The sequence below is a fragment of the Squalius cephalus genome (assembly GCF_949319135.1).
Source record: "Squalius cephalus genome assembly, chromosome: 7".
NCBI lineage: Eukaryota > Metazoa > Chordata > Actinopteri > Cypriniformes > Leuciscidae > Squalius > Squalius cephalus.
The window spans coordinates 24009583-24023509 of NC_137128.1; the positions used below are offsets into that span (position 1 = coordinate 24009583).

At 38.1% G+C, this 13927-nt stretch overlaps 1 protein-coding gene across 1 annotated transcript in view; it reads left to right on the forward strand.

Moving 5' to 3' along the window:
* Positions 1 to 13927, forward strand: part of col11a1b (collagen, type XI, alpha 1b) — an 86578-nt gene that overhangs the window by 53856 nt on the left and 18795 nt on the right. The window contains exons 32-46 of the mRNA XM_079875767.1: positions 528 to 581; positions 2002 to 2046; positions 2150 to 2203; positions 2297 to 2341; positions 2426 to 2479; positions 3335 to 3388; positions 3816 to 3869; positions 3997 to 4104; positions 4270 to 4359; positions 5581 to 5634; positions 8375 to 8482; positions 9084 to 9191; positions 9754 to 9807; positions 11229 to 11282; positions 13445 to 13552. Coding sequence (XP_079731893.1) covers positions 528 to 581; positions 2002 to 2046; positions 2150 to 2203; positions 2297 to 2341; positions 2426 to 2479; positions 3335 to 3388; positions 3816 to 3869; positions 3997 to 4104; positions 4270 to 4359; positions 5581 to 5634; positions 8375 to 8482; positions 9084 to 9191; positions 9754 to 9807; positions 11229 to 11282; positions 13445 to 13552 — 1044 coding nt within the window. The remainder of the gene's footprint in view (positions 1 to 527; positions 582 to 2001; positions 2047 to 2149; positions 2204 to 2296; positions 2342 to 2425; positions 2480 to 3334; positions 3389 to 3815; positions 3870 to 3996; positions 4105 to 4269; positions 4360 to 5580; positions 5635 to 8374; positions 8483 to 9083; positions 9192 to 9753; positions 9808 to 11228; positions 11283 to 13444; positions 13553 to 13927) is intronic.

Here is a 13927-nt window from a genome sequence, read left to right on the forward strand (position 1 = left end):
AGAGTGGAGCTGGAGCATTGTGATTAGCATTGACTTTCAGTGGGGATGGGGAAATTGCTGTTGGTCCACCTCAGTGTTCCATTGTTTTGTGTGTGCATTTGCAGTTGTCTGTTTGATCTGTTCCATTATCTTGTGCAGGCGACCATCCTGTGGAGTAAATTACTGATGCGTTTCCATTGTGCATGGGCCGCTTCCCCTTCTTTCCCTGCCAAAATAATCCGACCTTCATTTTCTCCTGTCCTTGTGCTGACAAGCACGCACTGCTCATGTTTATCAACTCCAAAAGCTAGCCCTCTGAGTATCACTCGCAAATGTTAGCACTAGCAGTAATGTTGTTAAATTATTCCTCAAGGACATCCTCTGTGTCAACACAGCTTCACTTTTGCTCACCGACCAAAGTTTTTTGGCATGTTTAAAAGGTTGGGACGAATATTGGATACTTTTGAAGTGAAATAAGTGTGTCATTTATGCTGTGTAGCTGAAAACTACTCTCCTCAATGTGCCTAATAATCTGTCTCCATCTACAGGGCTCAACTGGTTTCTCTGGCTTCCCTGGAGCCAATGGTGAGAAGGGAGGAAGGGTACGTATAAGGGCTTTTTTTATTTTACTATGAAATTAGATTTCTTTTAGGATGCTACAGCCTGGCTAGAGCCATCTCTATTGTACTTCTCTGGTTCTGATTACAAACATCCTATACCAGAAGTTGACTAGTCCTAGAACTCACAGTTATTGCAACCAGGGCCAAAAACTAATGCTCGCCACGCGTCAAATGCTTTTATTTGAAAATGTGTCACTCGCCAGTTGGCCGGTGATAAATGCTACCTATCAGATTGTGCTACCAGCATCATATTCATGTGGTTTGAGGCTTTAATAATGTCCATACCTAGCCCTACCCTAAACCTACCCTTAAAACAATGAAAAATATATTGCTGGTGGCACAATTTGATTGTTTGCATTATTCGGCAGAACACCAGTAACATTTTAATGGTATTCATTTGAATGAATTCAAACAATGCATGAACGTGAACAACACTCGGGACAGTTGACGGGCCAGCGCTGCATCGCCACAAAAATTGGTTATGTCTTAAGTGAACGTAAACAGTTGAGAAAGTAAGTGCATGTGCATCAGTATATTAGATCCGTGCATTTGCTCTTAAAGTGACAGCAGCCTAATATTCCTGCTTCTGTCTATGTTTTTAATGTTAATCAAACAACAAAGGGCAAAGAAAAAATCACTCACTGCTCTTGACAGAATATCTTTTGTAACTTAAATAAGGATTAATTAATAATGATGTTTTAATTTGTACAGTTTCTGGACCTGAAAACTACTGTTACCCCTTTTCCACCAAAAAAGAACTGGTTCGGGACTGGTGCTGGTTCAAAGTTGGTTCAACTTGTGAACCTTCTCAGAACCTGTTTGTTTTTCCACTGACTAGAGAGCCCAGCAAACGACGTTGTTACGTCACTGTGTACGTCTTAGCTTTCCCAGAAACTCTTGCGCCAACTTCAAGCATAACAATTACACTGGCGGACTACATTGTCTTTCTGCAAATGTTTCTCCTGGCTTTGCGATCCTATATTGGGGTCAGAAGAAGATGTTTAGAACACATTTGTGCTGCTCGTCTGGATTACTATAGACGGAGGTTACGTTCGAGAAGAAGTTCGACAATAACCCCACCCCCAGCCCCTGACGTAAACATGACGTGGTAAAAGAACGGTTCTAGTCCAGCAAAGAGTTGGTGCCGCTTTGGAACCAATTTTACTGGCCGAGAACTGGTTCTTTGGCTGTCGAAACACAAAGAACTGGTTCGCGAGTAGGCACCGGCTCCAAACCGGCACCAGCACTGCCTTGGTGGAAAAGGAGAAACCTAGAAAAGCACTGTTTATTTCATTTGTGTCTTTGTTATATTGTACTTATTTGTGATTTTGCTTGAAAGTTAGTTTTAGGCCCTGATTGTAATGTTAAGGTTGTAATTTTAAGGGTTGGTTTTGTTTTTTAGGGTATTGCTGGTAAAGCAGGTCCAAGAGGACAAAGAGGTCCAACGGTATGTAAATGAACAAGTTTGAATCTTTTCAACAGAAAAGAAAACTTTTTTCCACATACGCTAATGATGCATAAGGCTTATCGCTAATAACACTCGATCACAGGGTCCCCGTGGCGGAAGAGGTGCCAGAGGTCCAACAGGAAAACCTGGACCAAAGGTCAGGCTTCACCAGTCCTTATTCAGCTAACTCAAATAGTCAATGCTATCTGCGAATGTTTTCTTGTAACAGGCAGCTTTGTTTCTGTTTTAGGGAACATCAGGAAATGATGGACCATCTGGTGGCCCAGGAGAGAGAGTAAGTGATGGTTGAATTATTTCTCCAGTTCAGTTGTATTAATCAACCTTTACATCTCCCTTAATTTTTCTTTCCATGTTTTAGGGACCCCAAGGACCTCAGGGCCCTGTTGGATTGCCAGGCCCTAAAGGCCCACCTGTATGTAGTTTCGTCAATTTCATATGCTTTTGAGTTATTCTAATCTAAGTTATTCTAGTTTTTGACTCACATTAGTATGGAAGTCCATTTCTGCCACTTCACATAATCTATTCACATAAAGGACCTTTTATGTCATAGTTATGGCATTAGAAGTCCTAATTATGACAAAAAAGTCTTAATTATGACAAGTTGAAATTATAATTATGACTTTTAGGGTCCTAATTATGACATTTTATCTCATAATTTTGACTTTTTATCTCATAATTATGACTGGTCTCATAATTTCAATATTTATGTCATAATTATGAATTCATATCATAATTATGGTTTACTAAAAACATTGCTGTTGTTTTTTCTAATGTGGCCGAAATGGGCTTCCATACATTAAGCTGTCTATTCATTCATTCATTAACCATTTCAGTCGTATCTGACTCTTAGTGATTCAATGGGCCGTCTCTTGCCAAATGGGAGAGACTGTCCATGAATTTTCTTGGCAATGATTTTTCTGGGGTAGGTTGCCAGGTCTTTCCTCTACCCTCCCATTACATGGCTTGGGTCTCACACACACACACACACACACACACACTCACACCTATGGATCATTTAACATCTCCAATTGTGGGTGAAACCGGAGTGGACACAGAGAGAACATGCAAACCCAGGAATCGAATCAGGGACCTCCTTGCTGTGAGGCGACAGAGCTAGATTGTCTATACTTAGCTCAAATAACATGTCTAACTGTAACCATTAAAACCACAAACATGAAAGAATGATAACCACGTGTCTATAAGTATATTATATAATAAGTAATGTTTTAATCCCAATTAATCTTTTTCAATTTTGTAAAACCCTCAGGGGCCTGCTGGAAAGGACGGATTGCCCGGTCACCCTGGACAGCGAGGAGAGACTGTGAGTATCATTTTATCTTTATAAGTGTTTTCTGTCTCCGGAGTAAAGAGGAAGAAATGTTGAAGACAGTCTTTATGGTGTATTACCTTTTAGCTGCCGACAGTGTCAAGGTGCGATACTGTTCAGGTCTATCTATCTATCTATCTCTGCTTCTAATTAAGAATGTCAGAGAGATGGACTGCTAAAAAGAGGAACTCGTTTTATATTGAATGTCTCTCCTTTGTGATTTTCAAGATGACAATACTGCACTTCTCTTTCACTGATTTAGGGAAAACGACAAGCTGGATTTGTACAGTTTAGTGCTATTTACATAGTTTACAATTAATCAGATTTTTCTTTGCTCTAAGATTACTTCCACACACATGTGATAATTTAAGAATAAATTGCATGTAATCTCTCACAATGACTATGTTTATTCTCACCACAGGGTTTTCAAGGAAAAACTGGACCTCCTGGACCTGGAGGTGTTGTTGGCCCACAGGTGAGCTTGAACAGTTATTGTTTTATATAAGCAGGAAAAAAAATACCAACACATTGCTCTGATAAAACATCTCCTGAAGTTAGCCAGAAGTTTAATCAAAAACCTGTTTAAATTGGACATTTAAAAGGGCTCTACAGGAGAAACTGGTCCTGTTGGAGAGAGAGGACATCCTGGATCACCAGGGCCCCCTGGAGAGCAAGGTCTTCCCGGAGCTGCTGGCAAAGAAGGTGGAAAGGTATGATGTGCTAAACACGTTTACTTCAGATCATTCAAGGCTAATCATTGGAGAGAATTCACATAATTTTCTGTCCAATTTCATAATGTGTAGCTGGCAGATAATGCTGTGGAGATTTGTGTTTTTAAGTTAGAGGACTAAATATCATCGTCTCTCTCCTTGAAGGGTGATCCAGGTCCTCAGGGGGGTTCTGGGAAACCTGGCCCTGCCGGATTGAAAGGGTTCCCAGGACAAAGGGGGCTTCCTGGCGCAGCGGTAAGAGCAAACAAGTTAATGTCATGTGCCCCACCAAATGGCCATTAGCTGCTTAACCGCCTGCTGTTCATTCAAATGCTCACACTGGATGAATGCCTCAGGAAAGGGTACAGACCTAACTTAAGACTGTGGCTTGTGAAGATTAACTGACATATTTAACATGCATTAAGACATTCAGTAAGCTTTTTAAACACTGACATATTTAACATGCATTAAAACATTCAGTAAGCTTTTTAAACACATCTTGTATAGAAAGAAATTCCACTGCATTGCAGTACACAATGAAGCCAGTAATATGTAAAAGTATGACTTTGATTTCATATTGACTTTCAGGCCAAAAATGTATTGAAAAGAAATACTTGTGTACCAACATAATCTCTTGTTGCATATGCGTTTTAGACCAAAAGAGTTCATGTTTAAAGTGTTTCACATATCTAGTCAGATCCAGTCTCCCGGCTGCTTCAGGACACTAAAAGTGCATGAGGTGCTATAATGATATATTGCATTGTCCTAAAGAAAAATGCTAACCTGTATCTCACTTTCAGTCAGTTTCTGAGATTCAGTTTGACATATTTATTATCCCTCTGATGTGGTACTCTGTGGGCCTGTAAATTACTTTCTGCATAACAAACTGCCACAATTGGGCAACTCAAAAGAAGTATATGTCATGGGGACTTTGGAAATGTCCATACTTGTTTTTCTTCATTAAGAGTATTTAGACTGTGGGACTGAATATAATCAAAGTTTTGTTTTTAGTTTAAGAAATAGCATCTGCCTACTTGATGAATTTCAATCTTCATTAGTTACATCTTTCATGAATCAAGTGTTGCTGAAAGTCACATTTGAAACCCAAAGCCAGTATGATCTCAATAAACAACAATTGAATTTTGCCATCACTTGTTGTTTTGATGTTTACTTTTAGCTGGTTCATATGTTTTTCATGACTTAGATTATGGCTTGATGGGAGGAGAGTGACGTGTCCTTGGCGTCACATGACAATGCACTGCCAGCGCTGGGTTTCTGATGTAGGAAATAGGGAGATTGCCAGTTTAATAAACACTCTGGGCTGTATTTCTTGTAGACATATAGTACAAACAGCTGCCATATTCTGGCACAAACACATTCAAGCACACATGCAGAGACTCAGATGCCACTTTGACAGATTCTGAAGCACAGCTCTCATTAGAGAATTAAACCTCTCTCTCTCTCCCTCTTTCACAGGGTCCATCTGGTCTGAAGGGAGGCGAGGGTCCACAGGGTCCACCTGGCCCCATTGTAAGTACCTGTGTTACTATGGAAACTCTGTCACTGCAAACGATCAATCTGCAAGCTTTGCCTCTATTAGTAATGTGACATCAGGCAAATTCTGGACCAGGCACAGTCAGCAGGTGGTGAATTTAATGACCAGTAATGTTGGCACATTGGTGTGTGATCTGATCCCACACAGTCTGATCACACTGAATGAGTCAGGCCTAATCAGTAAGTCCGTCACTATATCAGTCATTGCATTTGAATCATACAGGAGTTATGCTCAGAGATTCAAACCTGTAGTCATTAGGGATGCCAAATGTACCGGGGGTACTGTATGTGTGTGTGTGTGTGCACTCTGTGAAGTGCACTCATAATAATGCGGCTACTGTACGCGTGCGTGAAAGCAATCAAATGCACTTCGGTCAAAATGGCCATCTTGGCAGGACATTAATGAAACCCTTATAATACATGTTTAGTATCAGAATATTGGACCTATGTTTTAAGCCGTGCAGTGTAAATGCAACCTAAGCCAAATATATGTTGCTGTATGCAATGTTGTTATTATATAATGAAAATATAATATAATATTGAAAAGGAAAGAGGGAAAAAATATTTCTGTGTTAAAATTGCAAGGAACCTAATTGAGAAATATTTTATATTATTAATTTATTATTATTATTATTATTAATAATAATAATAATAACAATAATAATAATAATATAATATAATATATATATATTTCATCCACTTAATATATATAGTGATTTTATAAAAATAAAAAATATATATTTATTGAATTATTTTAAAGTACTTGTTTTTACTTGACATTTATACTTTATATTTTAGGTTTTAGTCAATTAAAGAACTGTGTTTGAGAGTTACAATTGAATATTTCTATGGTTTTGAACTTGGGATCGAGAATCATGCTGTTTTTGCTATTGATTTCTTGAATTTTGGTATGGTGTCAACCCTATAATCATACAGAATATATAATAAAATAGAAACTGCATTCTGCATAGCAATAACATCCTCCCATTAAAGTAACTGCTGTCTGTCTTCTCTCATAGTGCAGTGAAGGCACAGCAGTACAGCTTAAAACCGTCAAAGCTTCAGCTGTGCTCAATGTGAAGCCCCTTTCAGCTTGAGGAAGATTGGTGTAGGGCTTCATTGTCTCTCATGTATAAAAGGCATCTGTACAGCCCAGCAAGAAAAATCTCTGAAATCAGTAGGATTTTGAGTCAGTGGCCCACCCACGCAAATCAGCAATCTTATTTGCCTAAATAGACCTCCCGCAGGTGCCTGAATTGAGTCACCAGCACAACTTCTGAGAAGTTTCTAACAAAGGGTTAAAGGGTTGTGTTTTTCCAAGATGTTTGTCTGGAGTGTGTTTGTTGGGTGGTGTATGAGATGAGAAGTGAGTAAGTCTTGATTATTTAGATCAGTGGTTCTCAACCAGTGATCTTTTTTTTTATTATTATTTGTTATTTTATTATTTATTTATATATTTATTATTATTATAATTATTTATGGAAAAAAATAATGATTGAGATGTGTCCTCCCACAATTTTTCAAGGTATAAGGAAAATATGTTGAGAACCACTAATTGAGACCATGTTCTACATGTTGGGCAGTTTGGTGTGCAGTGATCTTGACCCCTCACTATGTTTGGAAGCATTAACACTGATGGTTAATGTTGTGTATAAGTTTAAGCATGTGTTTCTGTGAGTATGTGCATGCATGTGAAAGCAACCAGATGTCCTCAAGTAAAAAGTGGATAAAGCCTTCGCTCTGAGAGCTGTCTTTAGTTCTAATCCTTCAGTGCTAATAGATGCACTAATGGATTATTTCTAAAAAAAAACAGAACTACCAACTACACGTTGGTTTTGAACAAGAGAGCTCGCTCTCAGAAAAACTATAAAAGCTGTTCTATAACTATAAGACCTGTTCACTCTCAAAGAAAGAGATATATTTAATGTGATACGCAAATGCAAATGTGCCTTGTGTTGTTCAGTGCAGCAAAAGGATCTGTATGGGAACATGTTCTTCAGAGCCAAAACAAACTACTGAATAACAGGGTTCCCACAGACATGGGAATGTATAATGTATAAGAAACATGCTCCCAACATGCTTTCAACGGCTTTTTCCCCCCAGCAAATTTCTTAACGTGTAAATATTTGTATGAACATAAAAAGACTCAATAACTGAGACGTAAACTGAACACATTTCAAAAACATTTGACAAACAGAAATGAAATAATGAGTCCCTAAACAGAGGGATGGTCAATGTCAAGCACTGTGAAGACGATCCGCTGTCCTTCCTGTATCCCTGTAGCACTGTCTTAGGCCTCTTACATTACGTACATTGCGGTTCATTGCTCTGGCCACATCTGCAGTCTTCATGCCTCCCGGGATCAGGACTATGGCAGGTGACCAGAGATCATGGCCATCTTTCTCCTGGTGTTTTTCAGAGTCAGGAGAAAGGTCTCTTTAGTATCCTAAGTTATTGGAACTGTGACAATAATTGTCTTCCGCCTGTAAACTGTTAATGCCTTAAGGACTGGTTCCACAGGTGCATGTGCAAAAATTGTTTACGGTTCATTGAACACGTATGAAAAACATTGTTTAAACACTTTCCAATAAAGTTCTGAAAGCTTTTACAAAATTAAATTAAAATCTTTAAAATACACTATCTTGAAAAAGGGAAAACCAGAACTTACTTTCCTGTAAATCATAAATATCGATTTAATAGGATATGTGTGTTACAGGGGTCACCAGGAGAAAGAGGAGCAGCTGGACCAGGAGGACCCATTGGTCTAACAGGACGCAATGGCCCTCAGGGACCCCCGGGACCCGCTGGAGAGAAGGGTGGTCCGGTGAGTGAGCATTGTTAGGAGATTAATAAAATGCCATTTTTAGCTTGTACATTGTCCCAATAAGTAATCATAATTAATTATTAAATTGAACAAGTAAATTGGGCCATCATCTCACTTGTTGGCGAGATGAATAGCAAAGTGGGGCCTAATTTACCTGAATTCACCCTGAAGAAAGTAAAATAGCAACTGTGCTTTTATCAGATGTGTGGAAGCGATGCACTAATGTCTAGAGATTCCTGTGGGAAATAACATGGGCCAGAGGGAAAGAGTTTTAGTTCATTAAAATTCATCTTTTCAATAAACACATCTACCAGAGATAGCTTAGCGAGTTTAATGCAGCATCCAAACAAAAACTTAATTCAGTTAAAGCTGAAATCAATTAGTTGACTGAAAGGTTCTATAATAATTACCGAACATACTCTTCTGCATAGTGTATAAATACTGTTAATTAATTGCGGTGGATCTGCCATTAGCTTTGTTTGCTCAGACTGCCTGTATTAATTGGATTAAAGTATTCCTCATAGGACGTAATGCAGAGAGGTGCATATTAATCTGCATATTGAGTCATCTATGTAAAATGTTATTTCTTAACTTCACTCAGGGTGAGAAAGGACCTGCTGGTCCTGCCGGTCGGGATGGCATCCAAGGTCCAGTCGGTCTCCCTGGCCCAGCCGGACCTCAGGGTCCACCTGGAGAGGACGGTGACAAGGTGCAGCACTTTATTCCAAACTTCACAGCATGACATTTTAATTCATTGACATCATACCCATCTCACATCTGAACACCATTAGTGATGCTGCCGACAGAGTTTTGACTTATCCATCACTATAATCAAACAAGACACAAAATCATTACTATAGTGAAATGTTGAAACCAGTGAAATCAAGGAGCACACACACACACTTCTACACACATGCACATAAACCAAGTAAACAAATGTGTTCTGAGGCTAATGTATTCCAGAATCTATTATCGCCCTGTTAAATGTAGAATGGGGCTTTTTTAGACCCTTATCACGTCCCAAGCTACATTATTCTTTTCGGCTGTGGCGGCATTGGTGTTGGATGGGCCAAGTAATCAATTAATTGCAAACACACCCCAAGGTCTTGGTTTTACTGTTAAATTAAAATCTCTGTAGCAAAGTTTAATCTGCCATTGAGGCTGAAATGACCTTGAGAATTTTTTTTTTGATGACCAGGCAACAAGGGAAAAGTTTTAATCAAAGCGTCAGTTACTCGATTTTCAAAAACATTCTCATTCATTTTTTTCAGGGAGAAGTTGGAGAACCTGGTCAAAAGGGAAGCAAAGGTGACAAGGGCGAATATGTAAGTTGAACAATATTCAAACTATTTATTAAAATTATTTTTATTTATATTTTTTATTTATATTTGGGGATAATAAATAAAACATTTAAATATAAATAAAAAATATTTGATTACACTGAGCAATACATTTGTTACAGTATTTATCAATCTTTGTTAATGTTAATAAAAATACAAATGTTCAATTAATGTTAGCCTAGAATGAAATTAATTGGAACTTGCAGAAACTCAAACGTGCTGTGTAACATGAGAATGAATCTCATTGGTTCTTGCTGAAGCTCAAACGTGCTGAGAAACACAAGACTGAACCTCATTGGTTCTTGCCGAAGCTCAAACGTGCTGAGAAACACAAGACTGAACCTCATTGGTTCTTGCCGAAGCTCAAACGTGCTGAGAAACACAAGAATGAACCTCATTGATTCTTGCGGAAGCTCAAACGTGCTGAGAAACACAAGAATGAACCTCATTGGTTATTGAGGAAGCTCAAACGTGCTGCAAAACATGAGAATGAACCTCATTGGTTCTTGCCGAAGCTCAAACGTGCTGCGTAACACGAGAATGAACCTCATTGGTTCTTGTGAAAGCTCAAACGTGCTGCGTAACACGAGAATGAACCTCATTGGTTCTTGTGGAAGCTCAAATGTGCTGTATAACACGAGAATGAACCTCATTGGTTCTTGCAGAAGCTCAAACATGCTGCAAAACATGAGAATGAACCTCATTGGTTCTTGCGGAAGCTCAAACGTGCTGCATAACACGAGAATGAACCTCATTGGTTCTTGTGAAAGCTCAAACGTGCTGTGTAACACGAGAATGAACCTCATTGGTTCTTGTGGAAGCTCAAACGTGATGCATAACACGAGAATGAACCTCATTGGTTCTTGTGAAAGCTCAAACGTGCTGTGTAACACGAGAATGAACCTCATTGGTTCTTGTGAAAGCTCAAACGTGCTGTGTAACACGAGAGTGAACCTCATTGGTTCTTGTGGAAGCTCAAACGTGCTGCGAGATTGAACCTCATTGGTTCTTGCACGTCAAGCGAACAGGCTCGAGCTTCCGTCTATCATTACTGATGTGTGAGTTGATGAATGTTTATATGTGAATAAAAGCCTTAATTAAATCTGTTCATCATCATGTCTCTTCAGAAAATTTGGACTAAACTGCTCTATTCATATGGATTATTTTTATGATCTCTTTATTAACTATTTGAAGCATCAAATTGGTAGTTGCATGGACTGTCAATGTAGTTAAAGAGACTTTATATAAAGTGGGACCATATTTTTTTTCTTATGTATTAGTTAGTTGCATTAATTAGGATGCAAAAGCAACCCTATTTTAAACAAATATTATCTTAGAATGATCATATGAGATATAGATTCTTTATAACCAGTCCTTATCTTTGCCCTGATTTTCTGTTGCTGTAGGGTCCGCCAGGCCCAGGAGGTCCTCAGGGTGTAGTTGGAGCTCCAGGTCCTGCTGTGAGTACTTACAACCATTCATTTCAGCCATATGGGATAAAATCCAAATGTTTACCTCTTTTCTCCATTACTCTTCAAATGATCTTTGTTACTGCTATGATTTCACACATATAAAGTAACCTAACTTAATAAAAATACATACATATATCAAGTATCACTTATATAAGTGTCAAGGTTTAAATCTGGCAAAGGGTGATTCGTTTAATCCAATGTTTTGTGTGTGCAAGTCATTAAAACACTTGCAACATTGTAACAATTGGCCTTATAGGGAGAGTGACAGTTATGTCAGCTGGACAAAATATTCTCACATTGGGCCATCCTGATTGTTTAACCCTGGTCCACATTACTCCAGGGAGATTTCCCTTGTATTAAGTACACTTTTAAGTTGCTTTGAATAAAAGTGTCTGTTAAATGACTAACTACTCACATTTGCTCAGTTTTGCCTCTGTCAGGCAGCCTGCTGAGTTGATAAAGTAGCAGTGTGAGTAAGTAGTCAGGGCCAGGTGGCACACAGTTGAATGTTTAAAGTTTATGACTCAAGCTGAACACTCCCAGCTGGGCCTCTCCGTTTCCTTGATACATTAGCTCTATAAAAGCTGATAATTACACCTATTCTGTGCAGTTATGTGAAGAACATTCTTGGAAACTATTCTGCTTTACTGAATAGGATCTTACAAATTCGGAAACGAATGAGATGGTAAATCTTTTAGATGACTTAATGATGTTAATGCTGCTAAAGATCTTAGTCACTTAAATATGAGCAATATTTGACCAAACAAGGATTCTTTCTGTGCATAAGTTTTTTTTAGAACGTTACATAAAAAAAAATAAAAAAAAATAATTATATGTAGGTATGTGATTTCCACACGAATTCTGTGTTTTCTCAAGTGAAATGCGAAATGGCCTTAAACAATACACAAATTGCAAAATGACAGCACTTAGTGGTGCTGTGTGTTGGACACCCTTGGCATTTCAGCCCTGAGTCCAGAATGAACATTTGACAAGCGCCAAATGCAAGAAAAGAAAAATGGTGTTGGCGAGTATACGATATGGCTTTACTTGGCAGTCAGTGCAATTTATCAAAATGTAAAGGTTGCTATTTAATTATACAAGTACTGTATATATTCAGATGCGCTGCATGTTTCAGAGTGAAACGCAGCACTGTTTTCTTTTATACACACAAGGAGCTCACGATCAAATGTTTTCAGTTTCTTAGAGCAACTCATTTAGCTGTAAATGCTGCTCCACAAGAACTTCATGTCTGCAACATGCCAACCATCTTCTTAGATTTGTAATGAGAATTGCTTATAAATCTGTTGTCAACAAAAGACAAGCTTTAAGGTCTTCCTGTGGTTTCCACAATAAAAGCTCTATGGTTTAACATTTGAAAGCAGAGAAATTATGACAGCCATAAATATTAGTGTTGTAATTTTATTTCTGTTCTGTATTATTATTATTATTATTATTATTATTAATCATTTTTATTTATGTTAAGAAACATTTAAGGAGGGAGTGACTGGTTTCCCCTCTTTTTTGTCCTTCACTTATATCAATCAATTAAATAAAAAGCCCCCAAATGAAAAATTGTAAAAACATTATTGTGATTAAAACATTTAATATACAATTAGTGCATTTTGAGTATATTTTTTAAAGATGTTTAGTGTATTAAATTAACGTGTTTAATTGACATGTTAAATACAACCATTGATAAGTATAATTATATATAATTTTTGTTTTACAAAATATTTAATCAATATTTCATTTCCTCAATAGTCTCCTAAACAAATACACCATCATATCCTGCAGTGACTTGCCATTCAGTCATCTAACCTCATAATAACTTCCCCTTCCACTGACCCTGTAGAGCAAGCGGCTTCAGAAATGAGGGCAGCACATTCTCACCCTTCATAATTCCTCTGGGCGTTACTCTGAATGGCACATCTTTTCAAGTTTGACTTTTGATGTCTCAGGGGGTAGATCTAATTTTCATGCTTGTCTGCGCCGTACAGTAGAGTTTGAAAGACATTCTTGAGTCAGAAATTTGATTTTACTTGTACAGAGAGTTGCACTACACTTCTCCACCATCAAGTTCAGAGTTTGTATCAGTTGGAGATGTTAACTGTCAGTGTGTTATCATTTGTCTGACTGTTTTCCTCATGTAGGGAAGTGACGGCGAGCCCGGGCCCAGAGGTCAGCAGGGTATGTTTGGGCAGAAGGGAGATGAGGGGGCCCGTGGTTTCCCAGGTCTTCCCGGTCCCGTCGGACTCCAGGTACAGTTTTCATCTTTACATCAATCTAAACACACCTATTATGGATCTGCTGCATTCATATTGTTTAATATACACACAGCTTGAATATTAAATATCATCTAAGACTGTGAAGCAGGATAATTGAGCAAGGAGAGCAATAGCCATTTTTTAAAATCTGGATTCAATTATGTTGCTCTAAACATGGCTGATTGCTTCCATCACTTTCAGTTTACTTGATGTTTTGAAGGTGATGTGTAGTTTTTGTGCCACAAATTGGAATAGCAAAAAAAAAAACAGATTTAAAAAAAAAAACGGATCCCATTCCAAGTGATTGAGCCATTGTTGCACATATTGAAACAGAAATATTGTAATAATCAGGGTTTACACTTTTCAGAG